Below are 17,735 nucleotides of genomic sequence, written 5' to 3' on the forward strand. Positions count from 1 at the left end.
GCACACCCTTCCAGACCTGAGACCACCCGATTCATTAGCCTCTGGAAGGTGGCTGGAGCATTCCGCAAGCCGAAAGGCATCACTTTATAAGAGAACAAACCAGATGGAGTTATAAAGGCAGCAATCTCACAAGCTCTTTTGGTAAGGGGTACTTGCCAATATCCCTTTAAAAGATCAAATTTGCTAACATACTTTGCTGACCCAACTTGATCAATACAGTCCTCCATCCTAGGAAGAGGGTAAAGGTCTGCTTTAGTAATATTGTTAACTTTTCTATAATCAGTGCAAGGTCTGAAAGTAGAATCAGACTTTTTGACCAATAGACAGGGTGAAGCCCAATTTGAACAACATGGCTCCGCAATACCATTGTCCAACATATACTGCACCTCTGTTTCCAGTTTCAATCTCTTCTCCTCAGACACACGATAAAATCTCTGTTTGATAGGCTTAGCATCTCCGATGTCTATATCATGTTCAATTAAGTGGGTTTGTGATGGAGTGTCAGAAAACAAAACAGGGTAGTTTCTAATAAGAGCTACCAATTCATCACGTTTCTCAGAGTCTAAATGATCTACCAAAACCCCAAGGTTTTGCAAAGTCTGGGAGTTTTTCAACCGTCCTTGTAAGACCTCATCTGAAACTTTAACTTCCTCTTCTCCCCCCTCCACCAAATTAAAGCCACAAGATGCAGGGACTGGGGCAGCAGTCAACACTGACCTCACTGCTGGAGTGCCTTCAACTTTGCTTAGATCACGGGAGTGATAACATTTTAACAGGTTCACATGGCATAATTTAGAGGACTTCCTATGACTAGGGGTTTCAATAAGATAGTTCAAATCTGACACTTTACGCAACACAGTGAAAGGACCACAGTATTTTGCCTGAAAAGGTGAACTTACAAGAGGCAGAAGAGCAAGTACCCGATCACCGGGACTAAACTCACGCAGCTCAGCCTGTCCGTCATATTTCAGTTTCATTTTCCGTTGAGAACATTTTAGTTTTTCTTTCGCTAGTTCACCAGCCCTATACAACTTCAACCTAAAACCATTTACATAGTCAATAAGGTTCCGAGGTGGTTCCTCAGGCAAACAACCATCCTGCAACACTGCTAAAGGCCCACGCACCTTATGGCCAAACACTAAGTCATTTGGGCTAAACCCTGTGCTTTCCTGCACTACTTCACGAGCAGCTAGTAACAGCCAAGGTAACCCCTCCTCCCAGTCGGCAGACAGTTCCGTACAATATGCACGAAGCAAGGATTTTAAAGTTTGATGAAAACGTTCCAAAGCTCCCTGGCTCTGGGCATGGAACGCAGTAGACTTGTTGTGTTTAACTTTAAGCTGTTTGAGAACCTGAGCAAATAAATGAGAGGTAAAGTTAGACCCCCGATCTGACTGGATGGTTTTTGGAATCCCAAATGTTGAAATAAATTGAGTTAAAGCTTTAACTACTGATTTTGAAGTTATGGTACGCAAAGAAAAAGCTGCCGGATATCTGGTTGCTTGACACATAACAGTTAATAAGTAGCTATGACCTGACTTGGACCTTGGTAATGGCCCAACACAATCGATAATAAGATGCTCAAAAGGTTGCCCTACGGCTGGTATTGGATACAACGGTGCAGGCTTTACAACCTGATTTGGCTTGCTTGTGCGCTGACACGTATCACAAGTTTTAATAAACTGAGATACATCCCGCTTTAAACGTGGCCAGAAAAAATAACGAAGTATACGATCATACGTTTTACGAACACCCATATGACCTGCCACATCACCATGTGAAGTTTGCAACACTTTATTTCGCAAAGTAGTAGGTACAACTATCTGAAAGACTGGTTCTCCTAAACCCTTATCATAGTGTGGAACCCATTTCCTGACCAACAGCCCATCAAGAAGAAAATAACACTGAGCACTATTCCTCACCACTGAATCAGGAACCACTTTATCAAACAGATCAGCCAAAGTAGTATCGGCTTTTTGCTCAGCCATCAATGAATCTCTAGAACTAGTCAACTGTTCTGTCTGGAGTTTGACTGGCAACTCAAGACTTTCTGGCTTACTCTCAATCTCCTTACGAGAGGCTGCGCGGGTAACCGCACAAACTGGAAATACCTCAGGAGACACACAGTTCTGATCCGGAGATTCCCTTGCAGGGGTCACTGAAGGTTGCTTCTTACAGATGTTTAATTTGCCATCTGCCCACACCTTACTACCTGCCAAGTCATTCCCCAAAATCATGTGCACTCCCTCTACTGGCAACTGAGGTCTAACCCCAACATCTACATCACCCTCTACCAGACCACATTTTAGGGTAACTTCATGTAAAGGACAAGAGAATGGAACTAAACCCATACCACATACCATTACACAACGGCCAGTATCAGACTCTTTAGAGAACGGCAAAACAGATTCCAGAATAAAAGAATCTAAAGCTCCAGTGTCTCTTAGGATCTTGATTTTAACATTCTGGTTGCCATCTACCAGGGACACTACAGCATCTGAAATAAAGGCTGAAAAATCACAGCGGGAAAACTGAGAATCAAACTCAACTAGTGGCTGAAACAGCTCACCCTGGTGGTCAGAGGCTGTAACAGGACTTGCCATCACAGCAGGTTTAACTTGAACTGACTGTTTTGATTTAAGCAGAGGACAATTTTTCTTCCAATGTCCTTCAACTAAACAGTAGCGACAGGTATTAGCATTAACCGGTGCTTTAAGTCCTCCAGACCCAAACTTCTGCTGAGGCCTTTGGAAAGATGCCCCCCAAAAAGGTGACCTACTATTCCTAGGAGTAAAGTTATTCTTATGGTACATATCACTGTTTGACTCAAAATGGCTTTTATGTGTTAGCCTGTACTCATCTGCAAGGATTGCTGCATCACTTGGAGACTTAACTTTACGTTCATTCATGTATGTAGCAACCTGGTCAGGAACAGAATTTTTGAACTGTTCTAACACAATCAAATTAGACAGACCCTCAAAAGTACTAACTTCAGAAGCTGTACACCAACGATTAAATGCAGAAGTTAAATCACAAACAAACTCAGAATAGGTTTGTGAATCTAACTTTTTCCTGTAACGAAAACGTTGACGATATGCCTCTGGCACAAGCTCGTAGACCTTCAGAACTGCTGATTTAACTTTAGCATAAACTTTACTGTCAGCTACACTCAGTGCTGCAAAAGCCTCACGTGCTTTACCTGTAAGTACACATTGCAACAACATAGTCATGTCCAAATCTGACCAAGCTCTAGCTTCCGCAATACGCTCAAATAAAGTAAAGTATGTGTCTGGATCTGACTCATCAAATTTAGGCAACAAATGAAGATTCTGTGAAACATCAAACTGTGGTAGTCTTTCCGGTCTATTAGCATTTCTCAATCGCTCTATCTCTAATTGCATTTGCATTTGCTCTAATTGCATTTGCAACAGTTCCCTCTGCTGCTCAAAAGTTAATGAAGGGCTAGCCTGAAAACTTGCACCCTCACTACTAGCAGACTGACCACCAAAAACACCCATTTCCCTAAGACCCTGCTTTAAGCTAGTTTTAACAGTCTCTTTAATTTTTTTATCAACAATCTCAATCTGATAATGTTCAGCAATTTCAATTAACTGTTCCTTAGTACACAACTCTAAGGCTACCTCTGAAGGAGCTTGAACAAAACTACTCAAAATGGAAGACATTTTCCTCAACCAATACAACTATTACAAATGCTCAAAAAAACACAACTCACCTGCTGTCAATCTGGGTTCAAGGACAGGAGCCACACCCCACTATCCTCCAAAAACTACTAACTAACTGGCCCTGGTCTTCGTGCAGTCACATGTGGTGGGGTTTTATGCACACAAAACCAGTGGAGTGGAAAAAACAACCAGAAACTGGCGGCCCTCCCATAACCACGGAGGTGCTCCCGAGCCGATGTAGGGGAAAAGGGAAAGGGATGCTCTACCCACGTTCACTGCCACCTAAAACAAAAACACCACAAGCCTCCTATGGACACTTGCTGATATGCCTGAACAGGAGAGGACTCCCACCTGAACAAAACCCAGAAAAACACAGAGTGAATTGCTTAGCTACCAAGCTAACTGAACCAAAAGAACACATGGCTCTCAACTCTATCTTAAACAAAATTGGCCCAACCAAAACATCCACTCAAACAAAAAAAATTGTCAATCTGAACTAAACTAACCCAAGTTAACTACTATCCCGGACGAGTCCCCACTTGTCACAAGCCGGCTCATAGCCTGTGACAAAAATGAGGGGACACGAACAACAGGTATAGGCCAATTCAAAAGTGTTCTTTATTATTAAACAAACTATTAACTTAAACTAAGAAACAGGAATGAGGTGTGGATGTATCAGAATGTAAGGTGTATGTAAAGTGCATGAATATGTGTGTGTGAACATGACTGAGTGAAAACTATGCAAAACTAAAAAGGAACAAACAAATCATGAGCATACCTGGAGGAGCAGAGAGAGAGAGAGAGAGAGAGAGAGGTGATTAGTAAGCAGTTTTATACCCTGAGCCCAGGTGGCTCCAATCACTAACGACCCTCCTCTGCCTGCAGGAGGAACCGCCCCCTGCACTGCAGAGGAGGAGCCGTGACAGTATGGACCTCAGTTTGTGCATGGGGGCATTGTCATGCTAAATTTGGCCCGCGGGGTAATTATATTTGGCCCGCGAGACAATACCAAATTACTACTAGAGCTGGCCCGCCGGTATTATACAGCGCATTCACCGCTAATACTACGAATCCCATAATGCTCTGCTGTTGTTTTCGCGCGCCAATCAGGACAGGACCCAGAAACGCCCTCTCCTCTGTGACAGTAGTCATAGCAACATAGACGCTACAACTGTCAGCGCGCTAAAAGAAAGGCTGAAAACAGGAGCTTTCTGAACAAGTGGGAGGCAGAATATCTGTTTACATATGTAAAAGACAAACCTGTTTTTCTTGTTTGTGGAGTCAACGTGGCTGTAAGTAAGGAGTACAACATTAGACGACACTATGAAACGAAACACCATGACAAATACAAGGACCTGGACATGACTCAAAGGAGCCAGAAAGTAGAGGAGATGAAAAGAAGTTTGATTTCACAACAGAATATGTTCAAAAAAGCCACATCACAAAGTGAGGCTGCTGTAAAGGCTAGTTATATAGTGGCAGCAGAGATCGCAAAATCAGCCCGGCCCTTTAATGAGGGAGAGTTTGTGAAAAAGTGCATGATGAAAGTTTGTGACCTCGTATGCCCAGAGAAAAAGCAAGCATTTTCAAACGTGTTCCTGAGCAGGAACACAGTAGCTGATCGCACATGTGATCTTGCCACCAATCTGTATGACCAGCTGACGGAAAAGGGAAAAGATTTCGTTGCGTTCTCCCTCGCTGTGGATGAGAGCTGCGACGCATTTTGATACTGCTCAGCTGTCAGTCTTCATCCGTGGAGTGGACTCAAATCTGTGTGTTACGGAGGAGCTATTGGGATTCAAATCAACGAATGGCACAACCACAGGAAAGGAAATCTTTGAGGAGGTTTCCAAATGTGTAACTGAAATAAAGCTGCCGTGGGATAAACTCGTTGGATTAACGACAGATGGTGCGCCAGCGATGTGCGGTAAAAAGAGTGGACTGGTTCGGGAGAAGATGCGGGAAGAGAACTGTGCAGGTGAGCTAACTGTTTACCACTGCATCATACATCAGGAATCACTGTGTGCCAAAGCCCTAAAGATGGAACATGTTATGACCACAGTAACACAGGTAGTTAACTTTATAAGAGCCAAAGGTCTGAATCACCGCCAGTTTAAATTTTTTCTAGAGGAGTGTGGTTCGGAAATACGCAGACGTGCCGTATCACACAGAGGTGAGATGGCTAAGCAGAGAAAAAGTACTGAACAGATGTTTCGAGCTGCGTGAGGAAATATGTCAATTCCTGGAAACCAAAGGGAAGGATACAGCAGAGCTCCGGGAGCAAAAGTTTCTGTGTGAGCTGGCCTTTCTCTGTGACATCTCGAGCCATCTCGATGCGCTGAACCTGCAGCTTCAGGGGCGGGGGCGCATCATCACAGACATGTACGCTGCAGTGAGGGCCTTTAAAACTAAACTGTGCCTGTGGGAGAATCAGATGCTGCCAGGAAACCCTTGCCATTTTCCCTGCTGCCAAACCATAAAAGCGCAGAACTCTACCGCCGTGTTCCCATGCGCACAGTTTGCTGAAAAACTCAGTGTTCTCGCCGCTGAGTTTAGCCGGCGATTTGCCAACTTCGATGTCCAGAAATGTAGGTTTGAACTGCTTAGTAATCCCTTCGCAGTTGATGTGGAAAATGCACCAACCAACATCCAAATGGAGCTGATTGAACTCCAGTGCAACGACACGCTGAAGTCAAAGTATGATGCTGTGGGCGCCGCACAGTTTCCACGGTTCATCCCTGACACAATGCCTCAGCTCTGCACCCAAGCTGCTCAGATGCTCTCCATGTTCGGCAGCACTTATCTATGCGAGGAACTTATCTCCTCGATGAAGATGACCAAAACAACTCACAGGAGACGTCTGACTGATGAACACCTTCGCTCGATACTGAGGATTTCTTCAGCTCAGAGCCTGAGCCCAGACATTGATGAACTAGCATCCAAGAAGAGATGCCAGGTATCTGGCTTGGGCACATCAGATTAGATCAGTGTGCAATAATTAACGTTTTCTTTGTGCACTTTTTCTTGCTACAAGGCATGGGCTTGAATGGTTGATTGATTTATCATTTTATTTGTAAAATTATTAGCCAGTGGAAAAAGTTTATTTTGGTATTTAAATCAGAAGGCTGCAAATAGAAAAGAGGCATACGATTTTTATTTAAATTTTATTTATTTAATAAATGAATGCCATTGTGTTTTTTCATTTGAAATTCGATTTTGCATGTCTCCACTATTAAATTATATATTGTATGGTAATAAGCGATGCTTGTTCCATATTCAATGTTAAAGCAAAATTTGCTTGGGTCCATATTAAAAGGTTCATTTGTTCAATGTTGGCCCGCGACTTTGTTCAGGTTTAACATTTTGGCCCACTGGGTATTTGAGTTTGACACCCCTGGTCTAGAAATGACATTGTATGCTGTAGCGTTAAGATTTCCCTTCACTGGAACTAAGGGGCCCGAACCATGAAAAACAGCCGCAGACCGTTATTCCTCCTCCACCAAACTTTACAGTTGGCACTATGCATTGGGGCAGGTAGCGTTCTCCTGGCATCCGCCAAACCTAGATTCGTCCGTCGGACTGCCAGATGGTAAAGCGTGATTCAGCACTGCAGAGAGCACGTTTCCACTGCTCCAGAGTCCAATGGCGGTGAGTTTCACACCACTCCAGCCGACGCTTGGCATTGAGCATGGTGATCTTAAGCTTGTGTGCGGCTGCTCGGCCATGGAAACACATTTCATGAAGCTCCCGACGAAACAGTTCTTGTGCTGACGTTGCTTCCAGAGGCAGTTTGGAACTCAGGTAGTGAGTGTTGCAACCGAGGACAGAGGATTTTTACGCTCTTCAGCACTCAGCGGTCCCGTTCTGTGAGCTTCTGTGGCTTACCACTTCACGGCTGAGCCGTTGTTGCTCCTAGACGTTTCCACTGAACAATAACATCGCTTACAGTTGACCGGGGGCAGATCTAGCAGGGCAGAAATTTGACGAACTGACTTGTTGGAAAGGTGGCATCCTATGACGGTGCCACGTTGAAAGTCACTGAGCTCTTCATTAAGGTCATTTTACTGCCAATGTTTATCTATGGAGATTACATGGCTGTGTGCGCGATTTTATATATTTGTCAGCTGAAAAAACCGAATCCACTAATTTGAAGGGGTGTCCACATACTTTTTGGCCACTTGTATGTTCAGAGTATGCTAAATGAACTTGATTTATGTTAGCTAACCCAAAGTATTTTAAAGAACTTGTAAGTCATTCCGATTTATTTGATGCTTTGTTGTGTATTGCTGACCTGTTCTTCCTGTATGTTCTTCCGGCATGTTCTAGACTCAGGCAGAGAGAGAGCAGCTTCCTCTGAGGCCGGGGACGCTGACTAAACTACAGGCCCACATCGACTCTGTCATCCTGTCTTTACCTGACGATCTACAGGGAATCCTGCACAAGCCCTCCACACCCTGACCTCTGACCCTGACTTCTGACCTCTAACCCCTGACCACTAATCATTGACCTATAACCCATGGGGGTAGGAGGAAGGGAGGCCCAAGGAAAGACTGCTCCAGTCTCATCATTGAACTATGTATTTTTAACAGACTTTTTTTGTTTTGTTTTTTTAAAGTGCACTTCACCCTTTAATATCGGTGTGACTGTGCCACCTCCAACCTCTCTCCACCTTCACGTGCAATGCTGGCATTGACCAAAAAAAAAATTCCACTGATGATTATTGATTTATGCAACCAGTCAGAAATAAGAAGACAAGCCAATAAGTGGGTTTATTCCTCAGAGGTAGCGTCTCTAGTGAATCATGCGTCTTGTGACGTTGATGAAGTCATAATGGTTGACAGATTTCTAAAACGGTTCAATCTGTGTCCGGGAAACCCACCCTTTTAGTCTACACACTTTTTTTAAAAACGACCTTGTTTGGATTCTATGGTGCGCCGATAACTTAAACTTGCAGTTACAATAAACTGTAGACCGGTTGTAATATACGGTCTCATTGTCAACAATACTTGTACGTTTATGAAAGGTTGCTGTGCTGTTTGTATAAATGTTGAAGACATGGCGACATGAAGAGCTGTGTTGTATTACGTCACTATACACCGAGTGGACAAAACATTAAGAACACCTTCCTAATATTGAGTTGCCCTCAGAACAGCCTCAATTAGTTGGGTCATGGACTCTACAAAGTGTTGAAAGCGTTCCACAGGGATGCTGGCCCATGTTGACTCCAATGCTTCCCACAGTTGTGTCAAGTTGGCTGGATGTCCTTTGGGTGGTGGACTATTATTGATACACGTGTGGAAAAACCCAGCAGTGTTGCAGTTCTTGACACAAACCGGTGCGCCTGGCACCTACTACCATACCAAAAGGCACTTAAATCTGTTGTCTTGTCCATTCACCTTCTGAATGACACACATACACAATCCATGTCTCAAGGCTTAAAAATCCTTCTGTAACCCGTCTCCTCCCCTTCATCTACACTGATTTTGAAGTGGATTTAACAAGTGACATCAATAAGGGATCATATCTTTCAGCCGGTCAGTCTGTCACGGAAAGGAGCAGGTGTTCCTAATGTTTTGTCCACTCAGTGTATAGTGGTTGAGGAGGCGACGTCAGGGTGTGGTCTCTTCACGAGGCACGAAACAGATCGAAACAAGAAGGAACCTAAAAGCTTGTGCAATAACCAATGGTTTGTTGGAGGTTGATCTGTGTGTGTGTGTTGGAATAGAACAGTAGAGTGCTGTTGCTATATTAGACCAATAGGATCGAACTTGTGTATATAATTTCTACTCATTATTAGAAGAACATAAGGAAAAAAGACCGTCACTAACCCTAGTCCTTATATTGCAGTACTACTTCTGATGTGTATTCTGCATAGGCAATAGGGAGCCATTTGCGATGCCTTCATTCTACATCATGTTAAAAAAGGCAACAGGGTAACTGACTAAAACCAACTGACTGACACATTGCCTTGTCATATTGATTTTGGACCTGATTTTTGTGAAGTTGTATCGCATTATTCATCTGTGTAGGCCCACCACAACCCCTTGTTACCACATTATTCATCTGTGTAGGCCCACCACAACCCCTTGTTACCACATTATTCATCTGTGTAGGCCCACCTCAACCCCTTGTTATCGCATTATTAATCTGTGTAGGCCCACCTCAACCCCTTGTTATCGCATTAGTCATCTGTGTAGGCCCACCACAACCCCTTGTTATCGCATTATTCATCTGTGTAGGCCCACCCCAACCCCTTGTACCACATTATTCATCTGTGTAGGCCCACCCCAACCCCTTGTACCACATTATTCATCTGTGTAGGCCCACCACAACCCCTTGCGACCACATTATTCATCTGTGTAGGCCCACCACAACCCCTTGTACCACATTATTCATCTGTGTAGGCCCACCACAACCCCTTGCGACCACATTATTCATCTGTGTAGGCCCACCCCAACCCCTTGTACCACATTATTCATCTGTGTAGGCCCACCCCAACCCCTTGTACCACATTATTCATCTGTGTAGGCCCACCCCAACCCCTTGTACCACATTATTCATCTGTGTAGGCCCACCACAACCCCTTGTACCACATTATTCATCTGTGTAGGCCCACCACAACCCCTTGTACCACATTATTCATCTGTGTAGGCCCACCACAACCCCTTGTTACCACATTATTCATCTGTGTAGGCCCACCTCAACCCCTTGTACCACATTATTCATCTGTGTAGGCCCACCACAACCCCTTGTACCACATTATTCATCTGTGTAGGCCCACCACAACCCCTTGTACCACATTATTCATCTGTGTAGGCCCACCCCAACCCCTTGTACCACATTATTCATCTGTGTAGGCCCACCTCAACCCCTTGTTACCACATTATTCATCTGTGTAGGCCCACCACAACCCCTTGTTATCGCATTATTCATCTGTGTAGGCCCACCTCAACCCCTTGTACCACATTATTCATCTGTGTAGGCCCACCTCAACCCCTTGTACCACATTATTCATCTGTGTAGGCCCACCACAACCCCTTGTACCACATTATTCATCTGTGTAGGCCCACCACAACCCCTTGTTATCGCATTATTCATCTGTGTAGGCCCACCACAACCCCTTGTTATCGCATTATTCATCTGTGTAGGCCCACCACAACCCCTTGTTATCGCATTATTCATCTGTGTAGGCCCACCTCAACCCCTTGTTATCGCATTATTCATCTGTGTAGGCCCACCTCAACCCCTTGTTACCACATTATTCATCTGTGTAGGCCCACCTCAACCCCTTGTTATCGCATTATTCATCTGTGTAGGCCCACCACAACCCCTTGTACCACATTATTCATCTGTGTAGGCCCACCACAACCCATATGAACAGTCCTTGTACACCAGGGCTTTCTAGCGGCTAGCTAAACCAGAGTAGGGGTTTCCTACCGGTCCTCTGCCACTGTCTGGGTTTCATGTGGCACCCAGCCACTGTCTCAATGTCATTGATTTGGTTCACACCAACTGTATCGTCCGAAACACATTTTGCTGATCATAATGGATGTTGTTAGCCTGGGTACCGGTCTGTTTAGCTATCATTCCACTCCTTGTCTTTGGTATATGACACAGAGGAGTGGGATGTTGGCTGAACAGACTGGTCTCCCAGGCTAGGATGTTGATACGGTTTATGTTTGTATTCATGCTGTTTTTAATGAAGCAACTTTGTTTTTATGCTTTGAGTAGTAGTTTTGTTTGGAGCGTAATCCGTGTGTGGTGTGCTCGACCATCATATGTTAGTGTAGAGAGCATTCTTCCTCTGAACTGTTAAACGTATCTACATGTATGCTGAACAACATTACTGCAGAGGATGTTTTTCTAAACACATATTTTGCTGTCGGACTTTGGACTACCTATGGGTTTTACGTCTTACGTTTTTGAAAACTGATATTTGATTTCTTGAATATTTTGATGTTACAGAATACGTTATTTTTCTTGATCCGCTTTTCTCATAGGGTGTGCCTTAAGGGATGATGGTTAGGAAAAACAGAACTGAAGACAGACTTTTTTTTTAGGTTAAATATCGAACTGTGACTGTGTGGTAGGCTAATAATAACTTCTGATATCTACAGTAGTGGCTCACTCAGTAACCTGTCATATTCTCATCTGCTTCAAACACCATGGAACACCATCATTCTGTTGGAACCCGTCAGAACCCATCAGAATTCCGTCGGAACCCATCAGAATTCCGTTGGAACTGTCTGTCCTCTGAGGGAACATTTCAGTTAAATGAATATTGTTTGGTACACACCTGTGATTGGTTTTATATTTTGAAAATACTTTATTTTAACAAGAGAATTTTGTATAAAGGGCTATTCTCATATTCCATGAATCTAAAAAAAAAAGTGATGTTTTGTACATATGTTGAAATACCCAGTCATCACCGTTGATGATGATGATATTCATTATATTACAATGATTATTTTACTAAATATAGATATTACTGACACGGAATACTATACATTTGTAATATCTTCCAATGGGCTGGTTAGATGTTAAAGAATTAGAATAAGGATGATAACAAAGCATAATATACTGTCGTAATTGCTTTGGGGCACTCAGTATTTTTACATTTGCAATGTTTGATCGTTTTGTATTGAAGCCTTACTATAATAACTACTGAGGAAACCACTATTGATGCCTTTTTAATAGAAGTACTGAGGAACCACTTAATGCTTACAGACAACAATGGCTTTCAGTGAGTGGAGGTATTTTAACATGAATAAACGGGCCTCTAGGATCTCACTAATACATGTTTTTTTTGTATTTCATTTTTTTCATCCCAGTTTGTTTTGTTACATAAAGTATAAAAACACACACTACACACAGCATTTAGAATAACAGGAAATAGAATCTGATTGGTTCACAAGGCTGCTATCTCTCTATAAGAGCGTTTTTATAACATCGTCTTTCATGACTCCAACAGCGGGGAAAGTGACGTGGAGGAAATGGTTGGAGAGATATCGCTGCAGTCACTAGCGCCTTTGTACCAGTGGGTGGCGCCTGACAGTCGACACCTATCGACTAAGAAGCCCTTGGCTTGTGTGAGGCGGAATGGCTCATAGAAGCCAATCTCCTGTTTTGTGTAGCGTGAGGCAGCTTGATGTACAAGTACACCCCCTGGCCAGGACGCTAGTCTTATCGCAGGGCCTTACCCTCAATCTATCGCCTTAATGTTGAGTGCCAAGCATTGATCCAGTCTTCTGTATGGGGATGGAACTCCCAACCTGCCAATCTAAGGGTGGACACTCTCTTAGGTGACAGACTCAGTGGCCTTGTGCGATGTAGCTGCTACTCGAGACTATATAAGCAGCACAGTGTAAGTGTGGCAGAAACATCGGGGGATGCCGCAGCCTGTCTACCCCTGGAGGAAGAGCCAGATTGGCTGCTAAAGATGTTGACATTTTGCTCATTTTGGGTTCTTTGAAAAAGCAAAAAAAAGTATATATATTGAAACTATAGAGCACCACAGTATGACCCATAAAACCTAGCGGTCAAACAGGGAAATGGTTCCAATAGTTTTTCCAACATTGTTCCCCATAGGGGATTTTAGAAACACTTAGGACATTTCTAAGTGACCCCAAACTTTTGAACTGTAGTACATAAAGAAAAGTCCTCTCACTGTCAACTGTGTTTATTTTCAGAAAACTTAACATGTGTAAATATTTGTATGAACATAAGATTCAACAACTGAGACATAAACTGTACTAGTTCCACAGACATGTGACTAACAGAAATGGAATGTGTCCCTGAACAAAGGGGAGTGGGGTCAAAATCAAAAGTAACAGTCAGTATCTGGTGTGGCCACCAGCTGCATTAATTACTGCAGTGCATCTCCTCCTCATGGACTGCACCAGATTTGCCAGTTCTTGCTGTGAGATGTTACCCCACTCTTCCACCAAAGGCACCTGCAAGAGCCCGGACATTTCTGGGGGGAATGGCCCTAGCCCTCACCCTCCGATCCAACAGATCCCAGATGTACTCAATGGGATTGAGATCCGGGCTCTTCGCTGGCCATGGCAGAACACTGACATTCCTGTCTTGCAGGAAATCACGCACAGAACGAGCAGTATGGCTGGTGGCATTGTCATTGTCATGCTGGAGGGTCATGTCAGGATGAGCCTGCAGGAAGGGTACCACATGAGGGAGGAGGATGTCTTCCCTGTAACGCACAGCATTGAGATTGCCTGCAATGACAACAAGCTCAGTCCGATGATGCTGTGACACACCGCCCCAGACCATGACGGACCCTCCACCTCCAAATCGATCCCGCTCCAGAGTACAGGCCTCGGTGTAACGCTCATTCCTTCAACGATAAACGCGAATCCGACCATCACCTCCGGTGAGACAAAACCGCGACTCATCAGTGAAGAGCACTTTTTGCATGTCCTGTCTGGTCCAGCGACGGTGGATTTGTGCCCATATGTAACAGTATAACTTTAGTACGTCCCCTCGCCCCGACCTCGGGCGCGAACCAGGGACCCTCTGCACACATCAACAACAGTCACCCACGAAGCATCGTTACCCATCGCTCCACAAAAGCTGCGGCCCTTGCAGAGCAAGGGGCAACACTACATCTAGGTTTCAGAGCAAGTGACGTAACTGATTGAAACGCTACTAGCGCGTACCCGCTAACTAGCTAGCCATTTCACATCCGTTACACATAGGCGACGTTGTTGCCGGTGATGTCTGGTGAGGACCTGCCTTACAACAGGCCCTCAGTCCAGCCTCTCTCAGCCTATTGCGGACAGTCTGAGCACTGATGGAGGGATTGTGCGTTCCTGGTGTAACTCGTGCAGTTGTCATCCTGTACCTGTCCCGCAGGTGTGATGTTCGGATGTACCGATCCTGTGCAGGTGTTGTTACACATGGTCTGCCACTGCCAGGAATATCAGCAATTTATTGCCCCGGCCACATCTGCAGTCCTCATGCCTCCTTGCAGCATGCCTAAGGCACGTTCACGCAGAGGAGCAGGGACCCTGGGCATCTTTCTTTTGGTGTTTTTCAGAGTCAGTAGAAAGGCCTCTTTAGTGTCCTAAGTTTTGATAACTGTGATCTAAATTACCTACCGTTTGTAAGCTGTTAGTGTCTTAACGACCGTTCCACAGGTGCATGTTCATTAATTGTTTATGGTTCAATGAACAAGCATGGGAAACAGTGTTTTAAACCCTTTACAATGAAGATCTGTGAAGTTATTTGGATTTTTACGAATTATCTTTGAAAGACAGTGTCCTGAAAACCAGACGTTTCTTTTTTTGCTGAGTTCATATTTACACACACACCTAGTCCCCAGGAGCATGGAGGTGCAGTATATAACCCTAACAGCCTTAACTATGGGACCAATTTTCCTCCTTTTCAAAGCTTGTCTGTGTTCCAACAGAGTATTAAAGATCTGTGTGAGTGTATTGCATCTGTAAGGCACTGGCCTACTCCGACCTATTGGACCTAAAATGGCATCTCTTGTGACGTGTTCATCCAGGGCCCTTTTGTGGTGGACAGCAGCGATCCTTGAGAGGATTAAAGGATGCTACAGAATATGGTGCGTCATCTGTACACACACACACACCACAGCCTTTTCTGGTAGCAGCCTTTCGTCTGCGGTCACATTGGCCACCAACATGAGAGAAGTACTGTGTTTGTTAATGATCCCCCACAGGACCAGCTGAGAGAAGTAGCTCTGCTGGTGTTCGCCAATAAACATGACCTACCCAACGCCATGTCTGTCAGTGACGTCACAGATAAACTGGGACTGGGGGGGGGGGGGGGGCGCTTCTGCTCAGGACCCCTGTAAGTAAGACTGTAAAATTGTTGGGTGGGAGTCCGTGCTTAGCTAGAATGACACCGAACTCAAAGTCCTCCCACCTCCTAGAGGAGGCTTGCGTTTTTATAGCAGATGGATCTGGGAAACTCACTCCACAGCCTGAAGTGTTTCCACCTACGCTGACGAATAGCTAGCTTTAAGGTGGCGTTACTCGAAGACGCTTCAGGAGAGCGGTCATGTTGCAAGGCAGAGTGCAGGGTCGGGTTCAGGTCTGATAGACTAGCTGAACGAGTCAAGAGAGAAGACTGGACCGGATGAAGCAGAGGGCTGCAGATGGATTCAAGAGAGGGGAATGGACCGGATGAAGCAGAGGGCTGCAGATGGATTCAAGAGAGGGGACTGGACCGGATGAAGCAGAGGGCTGCAGATGGATTCAAGAGAGGGGAATGGACCGGATGAAGCAGAGGGCTGCAGATGGATTCAAGAGAGGGGAATGGACCGGATGAAGCAGAGGGCTGCAGATGGATTCAAGAGAGGGGAATGGACCGGATGAAGCAGAGGGCTGCAGATGGATTCAAGAGAGGGGAATGGACCGGATGAAGCAGAGGGCTGCAGATGGATTCAAGAGAGGGGAACGGACCGGATGAAGCAGAGGGCTGCAGATGGATTCAAGAGAGGGGAATGGACCGGATGAAGCAGAGGGCTGCAGATGGATTCAAGAGAGGGGAATGGACCGGATGAAGCAGAGGGCTGCAGATGGATTCAAGAGAGGGGAATGGACCGGATGAAGCAGAGGGCTGCAGATGGATTCAAGAGAGGGGACTGGACCGGATGAAGCAGAGGGCTGCAGATGGATTCAAGAGAGGGGAATGGACCGGATGAAGCAGAGGGCTGCAGATGGATTCAAGAGAGGGGAATGGACCGGATGAAGCAGAGGGCTGCAGATGGATTCAAGAGAGGGGACTGGACCGGATGAAGCAGAGGGCTGCAGATGGATTCAAGAGAGAGGGGAACGGACCGGATGAAGCAGAGGGCTGCAGATGAATGTTTCAAGTAGACGTCATCGCCAGGCCATGATAATTAGGCTGCTGTGGTGATAACAATCCACCCCCAGGAGATCCTTGGAAGAACCTAAGAGATACTAGAGATCAAGGGAGGCACCACTTGATCATGCTGGTAACGCGCCATGCACTGCAGAACAAAGAGGAATGTTAGTTTAGTGAGGTTTAACAAGGGTGGTAGCGGTGATTTAAGGAGAGTGAGGGCAGGTGTTGGGAGGCTGGTTAGCAATGAGTTGCAGCTGATGATTTTTGAGGAGCAGCTTTCAAGGCAACTAGTTAAAGTGTTGCAAACCGGTGTGGAGGCCGATTTGGCAATTTGTAGCAGCTGGTGCTTGTTGAGTTGCTAGGGAGCTGCGTTCAAGGCAACTAGTTAGTGCTACATTCAAGTCTGGTACTCTCTCCTGATTTTTTGTTAATTCTTCACACCATTTTCTCAGACGTTATACGTCTACTATATATTAGTCTGTTTTCATAACTTGGTCTACTATATATTGGTCTGTTTTCTTAACTTGGTCTACTGTTTTCTTAACTTGGTCTACTATATATTGGTCTGTTTTCATAACTTGGTCTACTATATATTGGTCTGTTTTCATAACTTGGTCTACTGTTTTCTTAACTTGGTCTACTATATATTGGTCTGTTTTCTTAACTTGGTCTACTATATATTGGTCTGTTTTCATAACTTGGTCTACTATATATTGGTCTGTTTTCATAACTTGGTCTACTATATATTGGTCTGTTTTCATAACTTGGTCTACTATATATTGGTCTGTTTTCATAACTTGGTCTACTATATATTAGTCTGTTTTCTTAACTTGGTCTACTATATATTGGTCTGTTTTCTTAACTTGGTCTACTATATATTGGTCTGTTTTCATAACTTGGTCTACTATATATTGGTCTGTTTTCATAACTTGGTCTACTGTTTTCTTAACTTGGTCTACTATATATTAGTCTGTTTTCTTAACTTGGTCTACTATATATTGGTCTGTTTTCTTAACTTGGTCTACTATATATATTGGTCTGTTTTCATAACTTGGTCTACTATATATTGGTCTGTTTTCTTAACTTGGTCTACTATATATTAGTCTGTTTTCATAACTTGGTCTACTATATATTGGTCTGTTTTCATAACTTGGTCTACTATATATTAGTCTGTTTTCTTAACTTGGTCTACTATATATT

At 44.4% G+C, this 17,735-nt stretch overlaps 1 protein-coding gene across 1 annotated transcript in view; it reads left to right on the forward strand.

The window, feature by feature from the left end:
- Positions 1–12,477, forward strand: part of dennd6aa (DENN/MADD domain containing 6Aa) — a 48,516-nt gene extending 36,039 nt beyond the window's left edge. Inside the window, exon 18 of the mRNA XM_055869981.1 lies at positions 8,010–12,477. Coding sequence (XP_055725956.1) covers positions 8,010–8,141 — 132 coding nt within the window. The 3' untranslated portion in view covers positions 8,142–12,477. The remainder of the gene's footprint in view (positions 1–8,009) is intronic.
- Positions 12,478–17,735: the final 5,258 nt, after the last annotated feature.

This window comes from Salvelinus fontinalis, chromosome 18 (genome assembly GCF_029448725.1).
Source record: "Salvelinus fontinalis isolate EN_2023a chromosome 18, ASM2944872v1, whole genome shotgun sequence".
Classification (NCBI taxonomy): domain Eukaryota; kingdom Metazoa; phylum Chordata; class Actinopteri; order Salmoniformes; family Salmonidae; genus Salvelinus; species Salvelinus fontinalis.